Raw genomic sequence first — 19,373 nt, 5'->3', positions numbered from 1 at the left:
ATTTTACAACTCTATAATTTACAAAAGATCATCAAATTATACTTACCAGTATATTTTATAGTAGAAGATTTCACTTCAATAAAGCTATTTTAAAAAGTAGAATAAGTGCAATTTATCTAAGAGACTTGTAGAGATTTACCACAGACAGAAGAGAGAAACTAGATGTTTCTATCACAGAATAAGTATGAAAACTTAGACAGCGTATCTTACTCTCAATGCCCCAAGAAAACACTATTGGATTCCAAGAGCAAGGGAATTGTAAAAAAGTAGTTCTTATATGAGCAATGGCTCCTGACTTCAAATGGCTACCAATGAAATACCATATTATCCTGAGTGTTATGGCTGAGCCTCATTACCACTGAGAGACATGAACAGATAACTACAGATTTCAGTAGTTTAATCTGACAGAGGAAAATGAAAACGGGCCTTTAATTATAACTATTAACTGAAGATTTTTCTCCAACCTCCAAAACATAAGGAACCTCTAAAAACAAGTTAAATTTTCTCCCATTTCCAAAGACATCTAAGCTGGTAATATTCTCCAGCCCTGCTGAAACTGTTCTATAAAGGAATTAAACTCCCTTCCCTTTTCTGGCCAAAGAAGCAAGCACGACATTTTTCTAGGTTTTATGTAGACATGCATGGATCTGACAGGCTAACTGTACCAAATTACACTTGCCACTTCTTTCTGTGTCAGCATATTTTTTGCCTTGGGCATGCAATTTGAAAGGGGAGGACCCAAACACTTTTATTGCATTTAAGTGGAACTCCTAGCTGTTTCTTGGCTCCTCTTAACACATTTCAGTTGATTAGTGACTATTTTAACAAAAGCCTAACATCCTTTCCTAAATATCTTAATTGGTTAAGAGCGTCTGTTGTCTGCCACCAGCAGTCACTTTAAGTCATTGATTAAAGCAGTTTGCACATCAGCACAATCTGAAACCGGTTTCCTTTTTCAACCAGCTGGGCTTAAGAAGCAATCTTGAAGACAGCCCAATTCAAGGAGAACCAAGTACAATACCCTACATGACATGACAATGACCTACCATGGAAGGAAGAACTGCAGAATTTAACAGGAGGTGGAAAGAAAGAACCAAATTGCCATGAGTAAATCCTTGAACTGCTCTCTGTCTCACAAATCATACTCATTAGCACTTACTGCAAGGGTGAATTCTAAGAGCAAGCTGCAGGCCCTTTCTCCTAAGCACCCAAGAGTTCTGCATTTCCATCAGAACCAATTGTGAGCACCTGCCTTGTTGCACTGATGGCCCAAGTCACTGATGCAAGCTGAAATGATATGGTTTGGATTTGCGTCCCGCCCAAATCTCATATCAAATTAGAGGAGCCTGGTAGGAGGTGAATGAATCACGGCAGAGGACTTCCCCTTTGCTGTTCTTGTGACAGTGAGTTCTTTTGATATCTCATGGTTTAAAAGTGTCTCTCTCTCTCTCTCTCCTTCATAGAAGATTGGTATCAGGAGTGATTTAGTATATTAAGTAAAGGCTTGAATGGACTCTGGGCTCATCTAGTTATGATGCTGAGAAAGCCTTCATGAATTCCATTTTCAGCCAGATGGGAAATTATTCTTTCCATTTTTAATATAAAAAGAGAAAAATTACTCAGCACATTTAAGGGAAGCAACTTTCCTACGTAGCATGAGAAAACAAAACACTGGGAGAAAACAGGAACACTGTCATATATTTCATAAGGACTTTTTAAAAAGCTCTCAAGAAGAAATTCAGGTGCTCACTGAGAAATGTAAACTAGAAATCCTAAGCTCCCCACTGATGAAATGGACCCCCTCTTGACAAAGGGGATCCCAGAAAACCTTAACTGAGTTTTTGGTCATGACACGACAAGGGGTCAAGTGCATCTTTTTTTTTTTTTTTTTTTTTGAGACACAGTCTTGCTCTGTCGCCAGGCTGGAGTGCAGTGGCACGATCTCAGCTCACTGCAACCTCCGCCTCCCGGGTTCAAACAATTTTCCTGCCTCAGCCTCCCAAGTAGCTGAGACTACAGGTGCGCGCCACCATGCCCACCTAAGTTTTGTTTTTTTTTTTTTTTTTTTTTTTTTTAGTTTCACCATGTTGGCCAGGATGGTCTCAATCTCTTGACCTCCTGATCTGCCCACCTCAGCCTCCCAAAGTGCTGGGATTACAGCCATGAGCCACTGCGCCCGGCCAGGTGCATTTCATTATACCCCTCCTTTTTGCAATTTAGACACAACCTTCCAGCATTAATGTTAAAATAGGTATCATAAGACTGAGAGAACAAACTCTGTAGTAAACAGGACCTAAGGCCATGCCAGGCAAGGGTTAAGTCGCACCCCCTAAACTTAAAGAATAAACTATGTTCTAACTGCCAAAAGGTTTTTCTTTTTCTTAAGCAGCTAAAAAAGCACTGGCCTTGGGATAAGCAATATTGTTTTTTAAACAATTTGCAGCTCTACCAGATGCTGACTGACTGAACTCTTGTTCCACCAGCCATAACTACAGCTTTGATTGGACAAGAGAGTGATTTCGGTAACTTTCTCCTGATAAGAAGACCACCAACCACGGACTGGTTCTAGTGGGTTTTACAAAGATGGCACATTTGCATGCTGTGTCCTGAAAAGACCTTTTGATGTACAGGGTCTAACTGTAATATTTAAATGTCAAGTCTTCCCTGCAAGGTGAACATGGGTATTACGTAACATGCATGTTTAATACTCATGCATCATGACCACCTTCATGAATATTCATAGCTCCTCCTGTAACCTGCTGAATATGTATGTTTAGTCAATCAGGTCAGCAATAATGCTCTTACCCCAAACCCTCCTTCATAGTGCCTGTCTCTGGGCTTTGGCTGGAGGCCATGTTTCCCAGCCTTTGAATAGACTAGGAATAGCCTTTCCCAGGCTTTCATCAAAAGTCCTATCAACAGGCACAAGGTTTCAGATACGTGACCCTATAATGTTGTTTTAAAAAGTGTAGGAAAAGAAGGCATTAGGAATCAAAAGAAACAGTATGGCTAAGTAAAAAATCCAGTATTTGAAAGAGACATGCGTTTGAATTCCTATGTGATCTCTGGGGAAAATGTATCTCCTCCAGTTTTAGTTTATCTATCAGTAGAATGGGGATAATAATACTTACTGTAACTTATATGCGATCTAGGGTCCACTTGGCCTTGCTATTTCCACCTTGCAAGCTGTAACCCTTTATAAGAAATAAAGCTCTCTTTTTCTAAATTTATAGATCTTGTGATTTTTTTCAGTTAACAGAATGTAACTACAGCAAACATGCTTTCATTTTTATGCTACCAGACATTTCTCTTTCTTAATGGATAGCCAGGCTACATTTTACAAGAGCTATATCCTGTAATTAGGGATATTCTGATACAGATTGACAGGAACTTAAAAGGATTTTAAAGGCTGGGTAAGAATAGATGAAAGCCTTTTAGGAAGAGTCACTGAAAAATGAAAATACTTAAAATGATTATGTGTGTATAATGGTCTTCAGTTTCTACGTCATGTGCTTTTTATTTTTTCTTTTCATCTCTATTTCAATGATTTCATCTGAATTATTTGGCTGCTGAGTTTCATTATATTAAGATGTAAACTTCAGGGTGGTGCTGTGCCATCCAATGAAATATACACAACCAGTAAAAAGGTTTAAGCCACAGAGGCCAAGAATTGGCTCTCTGGAATTTGATCCAGAGTCTTTCACATATTTGCAATTATCTGTGAAAAGTCATCCTAACTACTCTGGGCCTCAGTCCGCCCACATGAAAGATGAACAACACCTTAAAGGCCAATGGTGCATAATTACGATGTCAGATAACACACCCTTTCAGCAAGTATTCTCTACAATTCCAAACACACTGATTTTTGTGTTACAATGAGACCACTTGTCCTGATAAATGAGGCATAAAATAAGCCTGGATTGTCAGGTTCTGAGGTTTAATAATTTAAAATGAGTCAAAAAGAAAACCAGTGAAAAACAAGTGAGATATTTAATAAACATACAAAGTACAGACTAAACCTCTGGAATCCTTAATCATGAATTTTCTCATGATTAGATGTATCAATGCTATTTGGAGAAAGGACTAAAAACGTATGTCAAATTCTTTAAGAAAAAAACTTTTATAGGGCTAAAGATGTTTAAAATTTTAGTGACTGTTTGTATTTAGCATCTTTAAGATGCTCAAGGTATTTGAAAGAGCTTATTTTTCTTAAATTTACCAGCGCTGTGTAGAAAAACGCCATATTTTTATCTTCTTATCTATCTGGGCAGAGTATAATTGATTATATAATTCATACCCAAGATTACATGAATCAGGATCAATTAAAAAAAATCACACACACACACACACACATACACACACCCACAAACCCACACACACACACGAGAGAGATTTCTGCTAGATCACAATTCTCGAAGGTTCACTGTTTAGGGCTTGACTCCTGGCAGAAAATCACATAATGTATGTAAGTAAACAGCTATGCAAATGGGATAGTGCTATACCATACAAAACCAACACTGAAAACTATTTGGCTTTGATGAATATCATATTATTACTAATTGTACCATATTCTATCTAGTGCTGAAATTGCTTGGAAAAAGTGAATTTTAGGAAATATCTTTTAAAAATGAAAGGATGTTTCTAGTAAGTGAGATTAAAGAAGGTTGAAGAACAAAGGCAAAAAGACTCTAGGATGAGACGTAATCGAAACAAAGTGAAAGGGGAAAAAAATGAAGTGATCACCTTCTAATCAAATGGACAAGTACATATTACTGCTCTCTTGTTCATGAGTCAAATGTTAAGGCTGTTTGGGGTCTGTATTATTTCTACTTAGGTCTTCTCTTGACAGACTTTTTTTAAACCAGTCAGGCTCAAGTGAATTCAATTTGGTAACATGGAGCTCTGCCACCCTGTCACTACACACAAGCCTAATACAGAAACTACAATCTCAGTGGCAAAAACAAGGTCCCTGAAAGAGAATCATCTTATTATAAAGTTAAGTTACATTCCATCCTTTTATCTGTCCCCATATATCCATCCTTTCTGGCTCTTAAGATCCTCACAAAACCTGTTTTTGACACACCAAGAACATTCAAGCTATTTTACATTATCTCCCATACTCAGTGGGAATTTATAAATTCAGACATAATCGCGCAGGAATTGTCCGGAGGAAAGAAGTAATGTGGCTTTTCCTTCTTGAACCTGCTGTCTATCTTTTGACATTTTATTATTTTATTTTATTTTAGCATTCTTCCTAAGTTGGGAAAGCGCAAGGAGCTGAAAATCATAGCATTCCTCCTTAGCAACTCTGTTGATTAGCTGGGTGGAAGACGTCCAAACAAGTGGATAAACTCAATGTAAAGAGCCTCTGGAGACTCTGAAACCCACAACGACAGGTAACAAATCCCAGATGATGGCAATGATGTGCTTATGAATAGTGTATGTAGGGAAACAACCCTACTTTCGCAACTGATAGATGATTATTATATATACAGCTGTGGTCAAAATTTTTTCTGAGCTGGGCTTGGTGGCTCACACCTGTAATCCCAGCACTTTGGGAGGCCAAGGCAGGCAGATCGCTTGAACTCAGGAGTTCAGGACCAGCCTGGATAACATGGCGAAACCTCATCTCTACAAAAACTACAAAAATTAGCCTGGTGTGGTAGTGTGTGCCTGTAGCTCCAGGTACTTGGGGGGGGTGGAGGTGGTAGAATCACTTGAGCCCAGGAGGTAGAGGCTGCAGTGAGCTGTGATCATGCTACTGCACTCCAGTCTGGGCGACAGACTGAGACCCTTTCACAAAAAAGGAAAAGAGAAAAAAAATTGTTTTCTATTCTAACTCTGTGGTGATAGAATGGTGATGGGTAGGGAGAATGGAGGAAAGGGACTGGGAAAAGGGCAAGAAAGAACATGCTTCCTGGGGTTCAGGGCATTGGTTATCTCCTCTCTGCCAGTAAGCTTAGAACAAGATACATCCCTCACACTGAAAACCAGAAGTTAAGAAAATGTGTAGCTGCCTACTATATACAGACTGCTGATGTCGGGGACAGAATCAAAAGACTCTCAGTTTGATTATGCTACTATCAGGCCTGAGAAAAAGTAACTACGCCCATATTTTAATTTATAATGATAGGTAAAACAGCCGAGTTCTACCTAAGGGTCAAACAATCTTACCAACTATCTATCGCTGATCGCCCTTTTGACAACTGAATTTTAAAAAATAAATTTACTGGAGAAAAGGGGAAGGGATTCCTGTCTCCCGACTCTGGACAGAAATCTCTCTAAAAGAAGACCACTACTAGGGAGGGAGAACTCTTTGGGCCTGCAAGAGAAGTGAGTCTTGGCTTATAAAGGGCGTTAGTAAAAAGATGCCCTAGCGGAAAAACAAACAAACAAGATGCCCAAAACAAAGAACAGGACATCAATTCTGGAGGTGGCACCAAGAACGGCAGAAGGGATAAAAGGGAAGCCAAGTTAAAACCACGAGGAGAACTAGTTGCTAATAAGCAATCCATTTTCCGACAGCTCTGTGGAGAGTCTGGTTTTGTGACATCACTAGAGGGCTCTGATTCACCAAGTCTTAGACGGAGGTCAGAGGGACATCTTTTGTCGAAATACTAGCAACATGCTGGGTCTCAAAGTCAAATTCAATATAAAAGAACAATCTATTCATCAAAAGTCCTATCAGTAGGTACAAGGTTTCAGACACATGACCTTAAAATGTTGTTTTAAAAAGCGTAGGAAAGGAAGTCATTAGGAATCAAAAGAAACAATATGGCTACGTAAAAAATCCAGTATTTGAAAGAGACATGTGTTTGAATTCCTATGTGATCTTTGGGAAAATGCATCTCCTCCAATTTTACAGTTTATCCATCAGTAAAATGGAGATAATAATACTAATTGTTAACTTACATGCTATCTAGGGTCTGCTTGCCCTTGCTATTTTCACAAGACTGCTCTGAATCCCCAATCCCATGGCCAGGGGTAAGACATATTTTCCTAAGATGTGAGTAGATTCTCAGTAACTGACTCTCTCCTGGTCTTTTCAGACTCTGGCCTCCTGTGTGCTCAGGTGCTTTCTCTGCTCTGCATGAAATAATGCCAGATACCAAACTGCCAGTTTCCCCAAATACAGCACTTAAACCTGGCATTTCCAGAGTTGTACTGACACTGAGTAATTTGTGGTCATGAGTTTGAAACGTATAGTAGAAGGCCGTGACTGTGCGTAAATTCACCCACTTTGTCTCCCTGCCTCTCCCCTCTTCTTCTAAGCCCCTCCTCTCCTAAACTAGCTCCAGTTTTTCTCCTTCTATGATGCTGAGGAGCTTCCTTTCCTCCGAAGCCTCTGGACTAGCCAACCAAGTCTGGGGATGCAGACTCGTTCTCTACCCTAAGCACTTATCAAAGTTATTTTCCCAAGTAAAGCAATCCTCTCAGAAAATTCTGGCAAAAGCTGTTAAAGCTCTAACATTTTCTTCATTTCTTCACAAGATTTTGCAGAACTGCTAATGCAGGGTAATTAAAATAACATAAAAGTGCTAGCACAATGCCTTGAACATAGTAAATATGAAACCGCTAGTGGCTACCATATAATGGTGATGACAGATAGATTCAGTCCCTGAAAAGACCATGCCTACACCAACCACAGAGTCCAATCACTTCCAAACGGGGGACCTTGGACTTTGACTGGCTGAGGTAATTGACGACATACAATTGAAAGCTAGGAAAGTCTCGATTTTCCTTCAAAAACACAATAGTCTTGATAGACAAGAGTTCATTGACTTGTCACAGTAGCATCTCCGCCACTTTCCGAGCACCCTGTAACAATATACAGCTGAACAGACAACAGGTATAATACTGTGAAAGTGTCTTGATCACTCCAATACATTAAAGAGAGAAATTCTGAAGTACTGTTTTCACCAATCCTAGAAAACTGTCACTTAGAACTTCAGATCTCCTTCTATTTACATGAGGTTTTGTTTTGTGTTAAAACTCAAAGTTTTTCTCCTATATGGCAACTTTTAGCAGGACAAAAAGCTCTTCTTCCATCTCAAAACCAAAAACATATACACCCCACTTAAGAGACTGCAGATTACTATGATAACGAAGCTGTTCTTCCTCTGGAGATTCTCATGGGTTTGGCCTTTGGCATTCCTGCTGACAGGATTTAGCCTGGTAGACTGTAAGCTCTCTCTGAGGCTCAGCTGCTCATGCTTGCCTCTGGACAACAGCACAGTAGATCTGGGGATCTTGCCAGGATTCCTAGACTGCAAGTAGTAAGATGCATTAGACCTACTGCAGGCAGTAGTGCTTCTAAGCATTTAACTCTCATTTTTGGGCCGGGCACGGTGGCTCATGCCACCGTGGCTCACGGTAATCCCAGCACTTTGGGAGACCAAGGTGGGCAGATCACTTGAGGTCAAGAGTTCGAGACCAGCCTGGCCAACATAATGAAACCCCGTCTGTGCTAAAAATACAAAAATTAGCCGGGCGTGGGGGTATGCAACTGTAGTTCCAGCTACTCGGGAGGCCAGGGTGAAGGCTGCAGTAAGCCGAGATCTCACCACTGCACTCCAGCCTGGGCAACAGAGCAAGATTCTGTCCCCCCCAAAAAAAGAAAAAGAAAAAAAGTAATTTTTGGCCAGGCATGGTGACTCACACATGTAATCTCAGAGCTTTGGGAGGCCGAAGTGGGAGGATCACTTGAGCCCAGAGGTCCAACGTTATAGTGAGCTATGATCCTGCCACTGCACTCCAGCCTGGGTGACAGAGCGAGACCCTGTCACTAAAAAAAGTGATTCCCCTGCTCCCTGCAGGATGTTGGAAGAAAAAGTTCTATACACACATGAACAAACATAAACACTCACATACGTAGAAGTCAGCTTGCAGACAGGCCAGACTTGGACCAGCAATAATGAATATAATAGTTTATATATAAATCTGCAGGATTAACAACTGCCAGTTGCCACCATTTAAAGGGTAAATGAACAGAAACCTGAATGCAATCAAGTGAATGAATGTTAGTTCCAGGCCCTCTGTGCATCCCTGAAAGCTATTTTTATGTTAGCCACAGCCTAAATGAGATTCTAGGTACTATCTGATAAGGAAAATTGACCATGCAGCCATTTTGAGAAGGATTAAATTTAGGGGCAGCATCAAGGTCTTTCTAGGTCTACTATAAATGGGCCACAAACTCTTAGGACTGGAACAAGAATTATGTGTCTCTGAAAATAGGAAGATGTGGCCGGGCACAATGGCTCACACCTGTTATCCCAGCACTTTGGGAGGCTGAGGCTGGCAGATCACCTGAGGTCAGGAGTTCAAGACCAGCCTGACCAACATGGAGAAACCCCGTCTAAACAAAATTAGCTGGGCATGGTCGTGCACGCCTGTAATCCCAGCTACTCGGGAGGCTAAGGTAGGAGAATCGCTTCAACTCGGGAGGCAGAGGCTGTGGTGTGCCGAAATCACGCCATTGCACTCCAGCCTGGGCAACGAGAGAGAAACTCCAACTCAAAAAAAAAAAAAAGAAAAAAAAGGAAGAAAATAAAATAGGAAGATGTGACATAAAAGTGTTTTATTTATAGCTCATGACAAAATCCTAAAAAACTTCAATGAAGTGGAGCTATAAGCGCCAAGGTGTTGGCCCAAAGTTTTTCTGTAGGGAGACCTACAAATTAGTTCCTTTTGGGGAAATCTGTGCCGAGTTCACTTTCATGTGCTCATAATGTTGCCTCAGTGAGCTCCCTAACAAGGGACAACCACAAAGATCCGCCAGTAAAGAAAAATGCTAAAGTGTTACAACAAAAGGCTACAGTTCTTAATCTAGACTTTAAATTAGTTAGCTTAACTAAACAGCTTCTCTTAAATGCAAAGTCAACCACTCACCTTCCTCAAAGCTGGCCTTCTTCTGTTTCACTAGAACACGGAAGTTTTCAGCAGGATTCACACTTCCAACCTAAAATATACCAAGAGATGATAAACCTACAGGTTATTTCTCTTTTTAGCAGCATCCCAGGCAATACAAGATGGCTTAATGTAGTAAGTGTGCTCTTATAAAATAAAACCAAAGACAAAGAGAAGGCCTTTTCTATTCATTTTCATTTCTAGGGCTCTGTGAAAGGCCGGCAGATTTCAGTGGTCCAAGAGCTGCCCTCTGTGCTTTCACTCACCTTGCTTTATGAAAGCTGATTTCTTTCCAGAAGGGTCAAAAAAGTATTACAACTCAAGCCACCAGCCAGCCCAGCTGGAAGGCTTTGTGTAGCACAGACTGCCTGTATATCCTGTCACCCAACCAATTAGAAAGCTGAGGATTCTGCAGTGTGGGGTCGGTTTCGAATATATTTGCCCCACTAAGATAACATGAGAAATACAGCTTAATGCCTGATTCACCGAAGTGCCCATTAGTGGGACTGCTGCTGACCCTTTGGCACTGAAGTTTTGGTAGAATATACAAAGCATACCCAGGTTGAACATGTCCTCAGAAAGTAAAAGCAGATTATGTACAAAGATGTACTGCAGTGCTGGGTGAGGAAGTTTGAAAGACGAAACTGCCATATTATATGGAACTTTCTGATTATACCTATGTTTTTAATCTGCTGGCCCCAACCCTCACAGGGCCTAAGAACCACTCAGCTCATAAGAAAGAAAACAATGGGGTTCCAAAATATACTAAAGCTTCCAGTTTGCTTGGATATAGGAAGCAGAAAAGCTCTCAAAACAAGATCATGACTTTTTCCTTTACTATTATATATAAAACATCTAAATGAAATCTAAATCATTTTTCACACATTCAATTTTTCTGAGTTTCTGTTTGAGGTGAGAATAAAGGCATGCCCTTTATTCCCTGACTATCCTTCCTAGTACATTGTGTTAAAAAGTTATCCGCCAATTTTTAAGATCTGTTGATTCACACTAATGCTGCTTAGAAGAAGGCACTATTTGGCTGGGTGCAGTGACTCATGACTATAATCCCAGTGCTTCGGGAGGCTGAAGCGGGAGGACTGCTTGAGCCCAGGAGTAACATACTGAGACCCCACCTCTATGAAAAATAGCCGGGTATGGTGGCATGTACCCTTAGTCCTAGCTACACAGGAGGCTGAGGCAGGAGGACCACTTGAGCCCAGGATTTCAAGGCTGCAGTGAGCTAAAATCACACTACTGTACTCCGGCATGGGTGACAGTGACAACCTATCTCTAAAATTAAGTAAAATATTCTTCCTCCTGACTGACCAAGATATAAAAATAAATAAATAAATTAATTAATTAAATAAAGTGGTATTTTCAAGTTCCAAAAAATTTCTCATTCAATAAAAATCTCATGTATCAAAGGATACTTTCTTGGGGAAATCCTAAACTTGTGAATCCTGTTCTAAAGTTGCATGTTAGAAAATAGGAAAGTCATACTAACTTAAATTGTGTGTACTTGAAGATTAAGGCTCGTATCACTAAGCCCCACTTATCCTATCATTTTGACTAGTTGAAAAGCTGCAAAATAATGCCAACAGCAAAATCTCAACATTGAGATGTTCCACGTTCTATAAAGAGCTCTATATACCTTATATCATATAGATAATTCTGTAGGCAATTCATGATAATAATTACTTAAAGAAGTATGGAATGGGTCTTTTTGGCTTCTATAGAGCAAGGACCAGAGAAAGTGATCATGATCTTACTTGAAAGTGGTAAGAACGGACTAACAAAAATTGATGCACTCTCCCTCAAGCCCCAACCTTCCTGCAAAGCGGGAAGCGCACTTGAAAAGTTTAGCTTACAGAGGTGACACTGCCTTCAGCCAGACTGGAGACGCTGAAGTGGGCTCCCCCTTGCTCAGTCTTTAATTTTTTAGCTGTAGGTCCATCTTCATGGCTAGAAAAGAAAAAAAAAAAAATTTCTCTTAGAACAAACAATACAAAACCAGATTGCTATTGTGAAACTTATTTTCCAAGCACCAAAAAAAAAAAAAAAGAAAAAAGAAGAAGAAGAAAAGAAAAATAATGAAGAAGAAAAAGAAAAGAAAAACAATAGCTACATGTAGTCCTTCTACAAACAAGCTGCCTCCCTTTCCCAGTCACCGGGCTCCTAAGGGCCTAACTTGAGGCAGCCCTGGCTTTGTTTCACAGCAGTATGAGAATCAGAATTAAGCAATCACATCATAAGGTCCTTGGAAAAGATGAAACTGCAAGCACAGATAATGGAAATTTAACATTTAAGTAAGAAATCCATTTACTCTTCAGATATTATTTTCTAGTTCCTGTCTCAGAATTGACAGCTATTAGCTTTCCACGTACACAGAAGACCTTTGTGTCTAACAACCCGTTTTCTCCATCATGTATGTTAGAGCTTTATAAGCCTCTGTTTACAACTGTCAAAACTTACTAGACAATCCTTAATTAACTACGCAAGAGCTTTCCCTCTTAAAGAAGTCGTAAACTATAAAAAAAAAACTTCCCCGAAAACTTTTAATTTGTTCTTTTATAAACCTAATTCTGTTTTGTGCAATATGCTAACAGTCCAGTAGCATCTGTGTGCTAAGGAAAAGTATATCAAACATCTTGCCTCAAGCAACATGCTGGCTTTAACAGCCTGTCTTAAAGTCAAGAGGAGGTCAAGTTAATTGCAAAAGAGAAGAAAATCAAATCCAAAGACTCTGCCTGTAATCTCCCTTAAGCTGCTGAACATAAAGAAATGAAGATTTTTTTCTCCCAGAGAGAAATGCAATCTAGGGCAAAAGCAGCCATCAGAAATGGCTAAATGATAAGAGAATTAGTAACCAAGATCTAGAAATTTTAAAAATTCATTTATTTTAACATAAAAATTGTATATATTATCATGTACAAAATGTTTTAAAATATGCATTTATTGTGAAATAGCTGAATTAAGCTAATTATCATATGCATTATTTCATTTACTTATTTTATTATGAGAACAGTTAAAATTTCTCAGCAATTTTCAGGACTAGAATTTCTAAATGTGTTGTTTTTTTGCTCAAAGCCTCAACCTTCAGACAATGAGGCTTGAAAATGAAGTTATTTTAAAAATGAAGCAAAAATAAATTTTAAAAATAAAATGAAGCAAAGAGAAAATAAAACATATATGGGCTTCCTCAATTTCAATAATGAATTTCCTCTTAGAGGTAGGTAAAAGAACTAAAGTAATCATCACAGCCATACATCCATGAATTAAAATTTTCATTATTTGGCATCTTTCCCATTCACCACTAAATGTTTTCCCTTTGAGAAGTAGACAAGAGCAAAGTAGAAGACAGAAGGGTGGGAACCAGGAAACATTACAAGGGGTAAGTCACCCAGAACTCTTTTCTTGCAAGTAGAATAAAAAATAAACACAAAGCCTTCGTGGAAAAATGAAAGAAAAAAAGGAGAAATCCAAGGTAGAATGAAATTCCATTAGAAGTTGAGTCTGTTTTTAAAAAAAAGGTCAGAGCCAGTCATTTCAATTAACCTTTGCCAGTTCTTCCCAAGAGACAAGCCAACAACATTAAACTACTGAAGAGTTGGAGTCAAAAGACCTGGATTCTAGTCTCGATTTTGCCACTGACTAGCCCTGAAATCTTATACCTTCTTGATGGCGTTCACTGTGTACTAATTTTTATCTATCTAGAGTTTAGAGTCTAGTAAGCTACAAACCTCTCTGAGTTTCAGTCTGCTCCTTAGGAAAGCACTATGATGAAAACTACCATCAGTATATCAACTATTCTCTTCCACAAATACAGATTAGCTTATATAGTAGTATTAAGAAGGATTACACATAAAAAGCTAAGTTGTGGGGGAATATGAAGTTGAATCACATGAAGAATTTCTTCAACCCTCCAAAATGAGGTTCTAGGGAAAGAAGGGTAAACAGACACATACACAATTTTCCCGTACCAGGCAAGTAAAAGTAGCCCCAGTCATATGCACAACACAGTAAAATTTAGTATGGTTAATATTCTCCAGGCCAAATCATTTAACAGCATTATTAGGAATTTTGCATACACTAAATTCATAATCTCTATGTGAAGTGGGAAAGGGTAATGACTCTCTTCCCTAAATTATCTATGAAGGCGCTAAGCTCTAGAAAGTAGAAATTTATACACACAAGATCACAATAGACATATAAATGTCAGCAGTTGGTGCATCTGGATGATGAGACCATGGGTAATTTGTTCTTTCTCCTTTCTTATTTTCTTTCACAAACATGTATGAATTTTGCAATTCACTTATTTAGCCTAGTATTTACTGAATATGTACTATATATCAGCCACTAAGCTAGACTCTAAACTCTCAATATACAAAAATTAATATACCATCAACACCTTCAGCCAAATAAAAATTGAAGTATACATATAGACAATTAACAAAATACTGTGATAGGCAGCCTATCTCTTTCAGAGGATAGAAAATAGTTGTATTGGCCGGGCGTGGTGGCTCATGCCTGTAATCCCAGCACTTCGGGAGGCTGAGGCAGGCGGATCACGAGGTCAGGAGATCGAGATCATCCTGGCTAACACGGTGAAACCCCACCTCTACTAAAAGTACAAAAAATTAGCCAGGCATGGTGGCGGGCACCTGTAGTCCCAGCTACTCGAGAGGCTGAGGCAGGAGAATGGCGTGAACCCGGGAGGCAGAGCTTGCAGTGAGCCATGATGGCGCCACTGCACTCCAGCCTGGGTGACAGAGCGACACTCCGTCTCAAAAAACAAAACAAAAAAAAAAAACGAAAAAAAAGAAAATAGTTGTATTGGGTTAAAGCATAAGGTGCAAAAGCTGGGAAGTAGTGAGAAAAGGAGCTAGAAAATACATTAATTAGGAGCATTAAAAAACGTGAGGAAAGAAAATGGTTTTCTCTAGGCAGCATGCGTGCTATCTGTCCTCAGTCTGGTGGCTTTGTTGCTGGGCACACTGCTCTCAGCTGATCCCTGCTGAACTGTGGGGACGGTCGCCTGGGCAGGATCCTTCACGACCCCTTCTCTGTTCCTCTGTCATCACGGGGAATAAATCTCTCGAAACTCTCCCCAGAAAGGCGAAAAGATATTCAAAAGCCCTTCTTCCATTTTCCTTCCAGTGGGCACCGAGCCCAGCATTTGCGGCACCCACTGCTGGCAGTCTGGCCAAGTGTCTGTTACCTTGAAAAATGGCTACTGGACAGGATTGTGTGGTTACTCTCATGGACATAGACTTTGTTCCAATGGAGCAGTGGCAAAATCCTCATTTGAGGAATAAATCTTGTGCAGCTGTATAGTACAAATCATGGAAGGTGGTAGAATAATTGCAGTGAGTTATGAAGCTCTTGCATTTGGGGTCACTACATGTAGGCAAATGATGCAAAGAAGTTAAGTCCAGGTCTTCTACTGGCACAAGTTCGTGAGTACCATGGGAAAGCTAACCTCACCAAGTACCAGGAAGCCAGTGTTGAAGTGATGGAGGAAGTCTTGTTTTGCTGTGACTGAATGCGTCAGCATCGATGAGGCTTATGTAGATCTGACCAGTGCTGTACGATAGAGACTACAAAAGCTACAAGGTCAGCCTATCTCAGCAGACTTGTTGCCAAGCACTTAAATTGAAGGGTTGCCCAAAGACCCCACAACAGCAGAAGAGACTGTTTCAGAAAGGTACCTCCACAGCATCATATTGCTTCTGCTTCCTGCCTTTGGAACCTGCTTTGCTTGGTCATGCTGATTCTCCTTGGAATGACTGAAAGGAAACTTAACCTATGGCCTCAACGAATCACAAGGACTCATATGGAAGGATATACAAATGTTCTTATCTTTCCAGGTATATGGATGTTGAAAAGCTGTGAAATCTGTATGAAAGTATATTTTTCTTTAGATATAACTAGGGCAGGTTAGTGTTATCAACACAAGGCAGAAGGTTGACTGAGCACTTTGTCATTGGTAGCTTAATTTATATCATTGTAACTTAGTGTCTTCGCTTCTTCGTCTATAAGAAGGGTGAGCTTTTTAAAGGGGGACCTCAGGTATAGGGAATTCAGTCATTCAAAATTTCTAATGACTTCTTAGCACATTATCAAATATGGGCTGTGCCAGGCCCTTCTCATTGTATTTTAGTACCTTTCCCCTTCATAGTTATTTTCCCACTCCCTCTGCACCCCACTTACCCTCTTGTACCCACCGATATTATCAGATACATCTTAGATGTGTATATATTTTTATTAAGTTACACAGTACTGCTTTATGTATGTGCTTTTTAAGTACAAGATGATATAGGCTATTATAGATCTTATTCTTTTTCTTAATTTTCCTTCAGTGGTGACCTTAGAGATCTGTCGATGTGGCTGTTACTTGCAGCATAATCCATGATATGGATCTACCATGTTTACAGACCATTTTCCCCTAGTGACGAGTACACTGGTTGCTTCTAATGTCCTACTGTAACAGTTTACATTCCCCCTTAGCAGTACACAGAAGTTCCTGTTTCTCCCATATTCTCACCAACTGGTATCATCTAACGTTTAAAAATATTTGCCAATATGTTTTGCTTTGATTTACATTTCTGATTACTAATTGAGATTGAAGATCTCTTCATACACTTGTAAGCCAGCTGAGTTTCTGCTCCTGTGATTTGCTTTTTTATAATCTTTGCCCATTTTTCCATGGAAAAATTGAAAAATTATTTTTTGATTTGCCAAGAGGTCCTTGTATATCCTAATTATTAGTTCCTTGTCTTTTTTTTTTTTTTTTTTTTTTGAGATGGGAGCCTCACTATGTTGCCCAAGCTGGAGTGCAGGGGCTATTCACAGGTATAATAATGGCTCACTGCCACCTTGAACCCTAGGCTGCTCAAATGATCCTCCTGCCTCAGCCTCCAGAGTAGCTGGGACTACAGGTGTATGCCATCATGCCTAGCTAATTTTTATATTTTTTGTAGAGATGAGGTCTCACTATGTTGCCCAGGCTTTTATATATTTTTTTATTTTCTACTTGGTTATTGATGTGTTGTGAAATGATAAATGGTTTTTTTTAATAAGTTCATTTTTATTTACTTTAAAAAAAGAAAATGGTTTTCTCTAGATAGTTGGATTATGAATAGATGCCTCTTTTCTTTCTGCTTATCTGGATTCTCTCATCTGTGTAAAAGAGTTTGACCTTATGCTGAGGATAATGGGAGGCCATTAGAGCAAGGGTTTTTTAACTGGGGGTCCAAAGATGACATCAAGGAATCTGTGAACTACCAGAAATTATATCCAAACTTCAAAACTTAGTATGTTAAAGCATTTTTCTGGGAAGACAGTTCATAGATTTTGTATCAAGTGAGTTCACTGCACTCTCTGTCTTTCACACATGATTAAGAATCACTACTTTTAAGAATTTTAAGCAAGACAGTGATGGGATCAGGTTTGTTTTTTAAACTCACTCAGGTAGCAGCATGAATTGGAAAGGGGTAAGACAAATTAGGGAAATTAGTGAAGAGCTTATGTCAGTGAGGCAGGCTAAAATGAGAAGGCCTACATAAAAGCAGTGGCAGTGGGCGATGCTATTAAGAGCTTACGTTTCTTTTTAATGCTTACCATGTGCTAGTCACTATGTTACACACATTTAAATTATCTCAGTTAAATTTTGCAACAACCCTATGAGTTAGCTATTATCAGCATCCTTTTACAGATGAGCAAACTAAGCCTGAAGAAAGTTTGATCCCTTGTTTAAAGCACACAGTAAAGGGAAAGAACTAATCCTGTACTCACCCATTCTCCTAACCAACCTCCTGGAAGGCAGGCATTTGTTATTGCCACTTGACACTGAGCAACTTGCCAATTTCAACTGCTTTTAAGGGGAAATGCTTGAGTTTAGCTCCAAATTCGACCCCAAAATCAATGCCATTAGCCACCAGACTAACCTTAAGTGAAAGCGTTAGATTTGAGGTAAATGTAATACAACTTGGTAAACCAATTACATATAGAATGTAAAAGAAAAGGAAGACTCCCAAGAAATTAGGTGTCATTCACTGAAATAGAGAATAATAGCATGAAGAGGGGTTGGAAAGGAGCAGGAAGAAGAAAGCAGATAACAAAGCCATTTCTGGCTTACTGAACTGGAGGGGCCTACAGGCACCTAAGCTATTTAGTGGATGGGATAGAAATCTGAGCTGAAGATAGATATTTAGTAGTTTTTGAGGCTCTGAAATAAAAAAGAGGTCTTGGGACATGCATTGCTAAGGCAAAGTGGCATTACAGTTTGAAGTACAAGCTCTGGAGTCAGACTGCCGACGCTTAAATCCTTACTCCAACACTTACCAACTACAATCTTGGGCAAGTTTCTCATCTTCTCTAATCCTGAGTCTCCTGGGCTTTAAGTTGGGGGTCAATAGAAGAATCTACTTCATAGGATGGCAATGTGGGTCCAAACAGATAATGTGTGTAAAGCACTTAGCATCATGTAAAGCACTTAACATATTAAGTTTTGAAGTCTGAATATAATTTCAGGTAGTTCACAGATTCCTTGATATCAATCTTTGGAACCCTGATTAAAAACTCTTGCTTTAATGGCTTCCCATTATCTTCAGCATAAGGTTCAATAAATGTTTGCTGTTTCTGAGGACAAATCCTACAGAATATCAACACAAAAACACACAAAAGCAGCCCCCACAGGAATCTGAGAGGGAGCTGCCAAAGATTGGAAAAGAAAAATTTGGAGAAGCTGAAGTTAAGACAGATACATGAGTCTCAAGAAAGCAGGAATAACTGACAGTGTCAAGTGCTTCAAAGAGGTCAAGAAAGCAAAGAACCACAAAGCCGAAGTGAATTTAGCAGTTAGTATCTTTTGAAAGATGAGTTTCAAGGATGTGGTGGGGGCAAAAGCTGGTGAGAATGAGAGCTGAGAAAGGTTGCAGAATAGACTATTCTTCCAAGAGCCTGGCTTCTGGAAGGAAAGATAATAATTAGATTAGTAATTAGTAACAGGTAGTAATTAGAGGGAAGAAGCTAGGGGGACTATTTTGTGTTAAATGAAAGAAATTTAACATGAGAGAGAAAGGAGTTAGTGGTAGCGAGGGAGAAGCTAAAAATACAGAAAGAGAGAAGAAATTATTAGTGGCCTAAGGTACCAGATGAGGCAGAAAAAGGAATCCATCCTAGGGAACAAAGTAAGACTCTATCTCGACAAAATATACAAAACTTAGCCGGCGTGAGTTACTCAGGAGGCTACTGAGGATCCTCAAGTTGGGAGATCACTTGAGCCCAGGAGGTCTAGGCTGCAGTGAGCTGTGACCCTGCCACTGCACTCCAGCCTGGGTGACTGAGAGACACCCTGTCTCAAAAACTAAAATTTAAAAAAAAAAAAACAAGATAAAAAGGATCCAGGGCACAGGTAAAGGAATTCACTTTAGGCAGGATGAAATAAATACCCTATTTCACTGAGA

General features: G+C 39.5%; 1 protein-coding gene across 2 annotated transcripts in view; it reads right to left on the bottom strand.

Moving 5' to 3' along the window:
- Positions 1-19,373, bottom strand: part of XRCC5 (X-ray repair cross complementing 5) — a 96,993-nt gene that overhangs the window by 34,286 nt on the left and 43,334 nt on the right. For both annotated transcript variants that reach the window (XM_016950457.4, XM_054679335.1), the window contains exons 15-16: positions 11,775-11,868; positions 9,889-9,958 (exon numbers count right to left, since the gene is read on the bottom strand). In XM_016950457.4, coding sequence (XP_016805946.2) covers positions 9,889-9,958; positions 11,775-11,868 — 164 coding nt within the window. The remainder of the gene's footprint in view (positions 1-9,888; positions 9,959-11,774; positions 11,869-19,373) is intronic.

This window comes from Pan troglodytes, chromosome 13 (assembly GCF_028858775.2).
Source record: "Pan troglodytes isolate AG18354 chromosome 13, NHGRI_mPanTro3-v2.0_pri, whole genome shotgun sequence".
Classification (NCBI taxonomy): Eukaryota; Metazoa; Chordata; class Mammalia; order Primates; family Hominidae; genus Pan; species Pan troglodytes.
The sequence above is the reverse complement of the archived record's forward strand: the minus strand, read 5'-3'. Positions and strand labels throughout refer to the sequence as shown.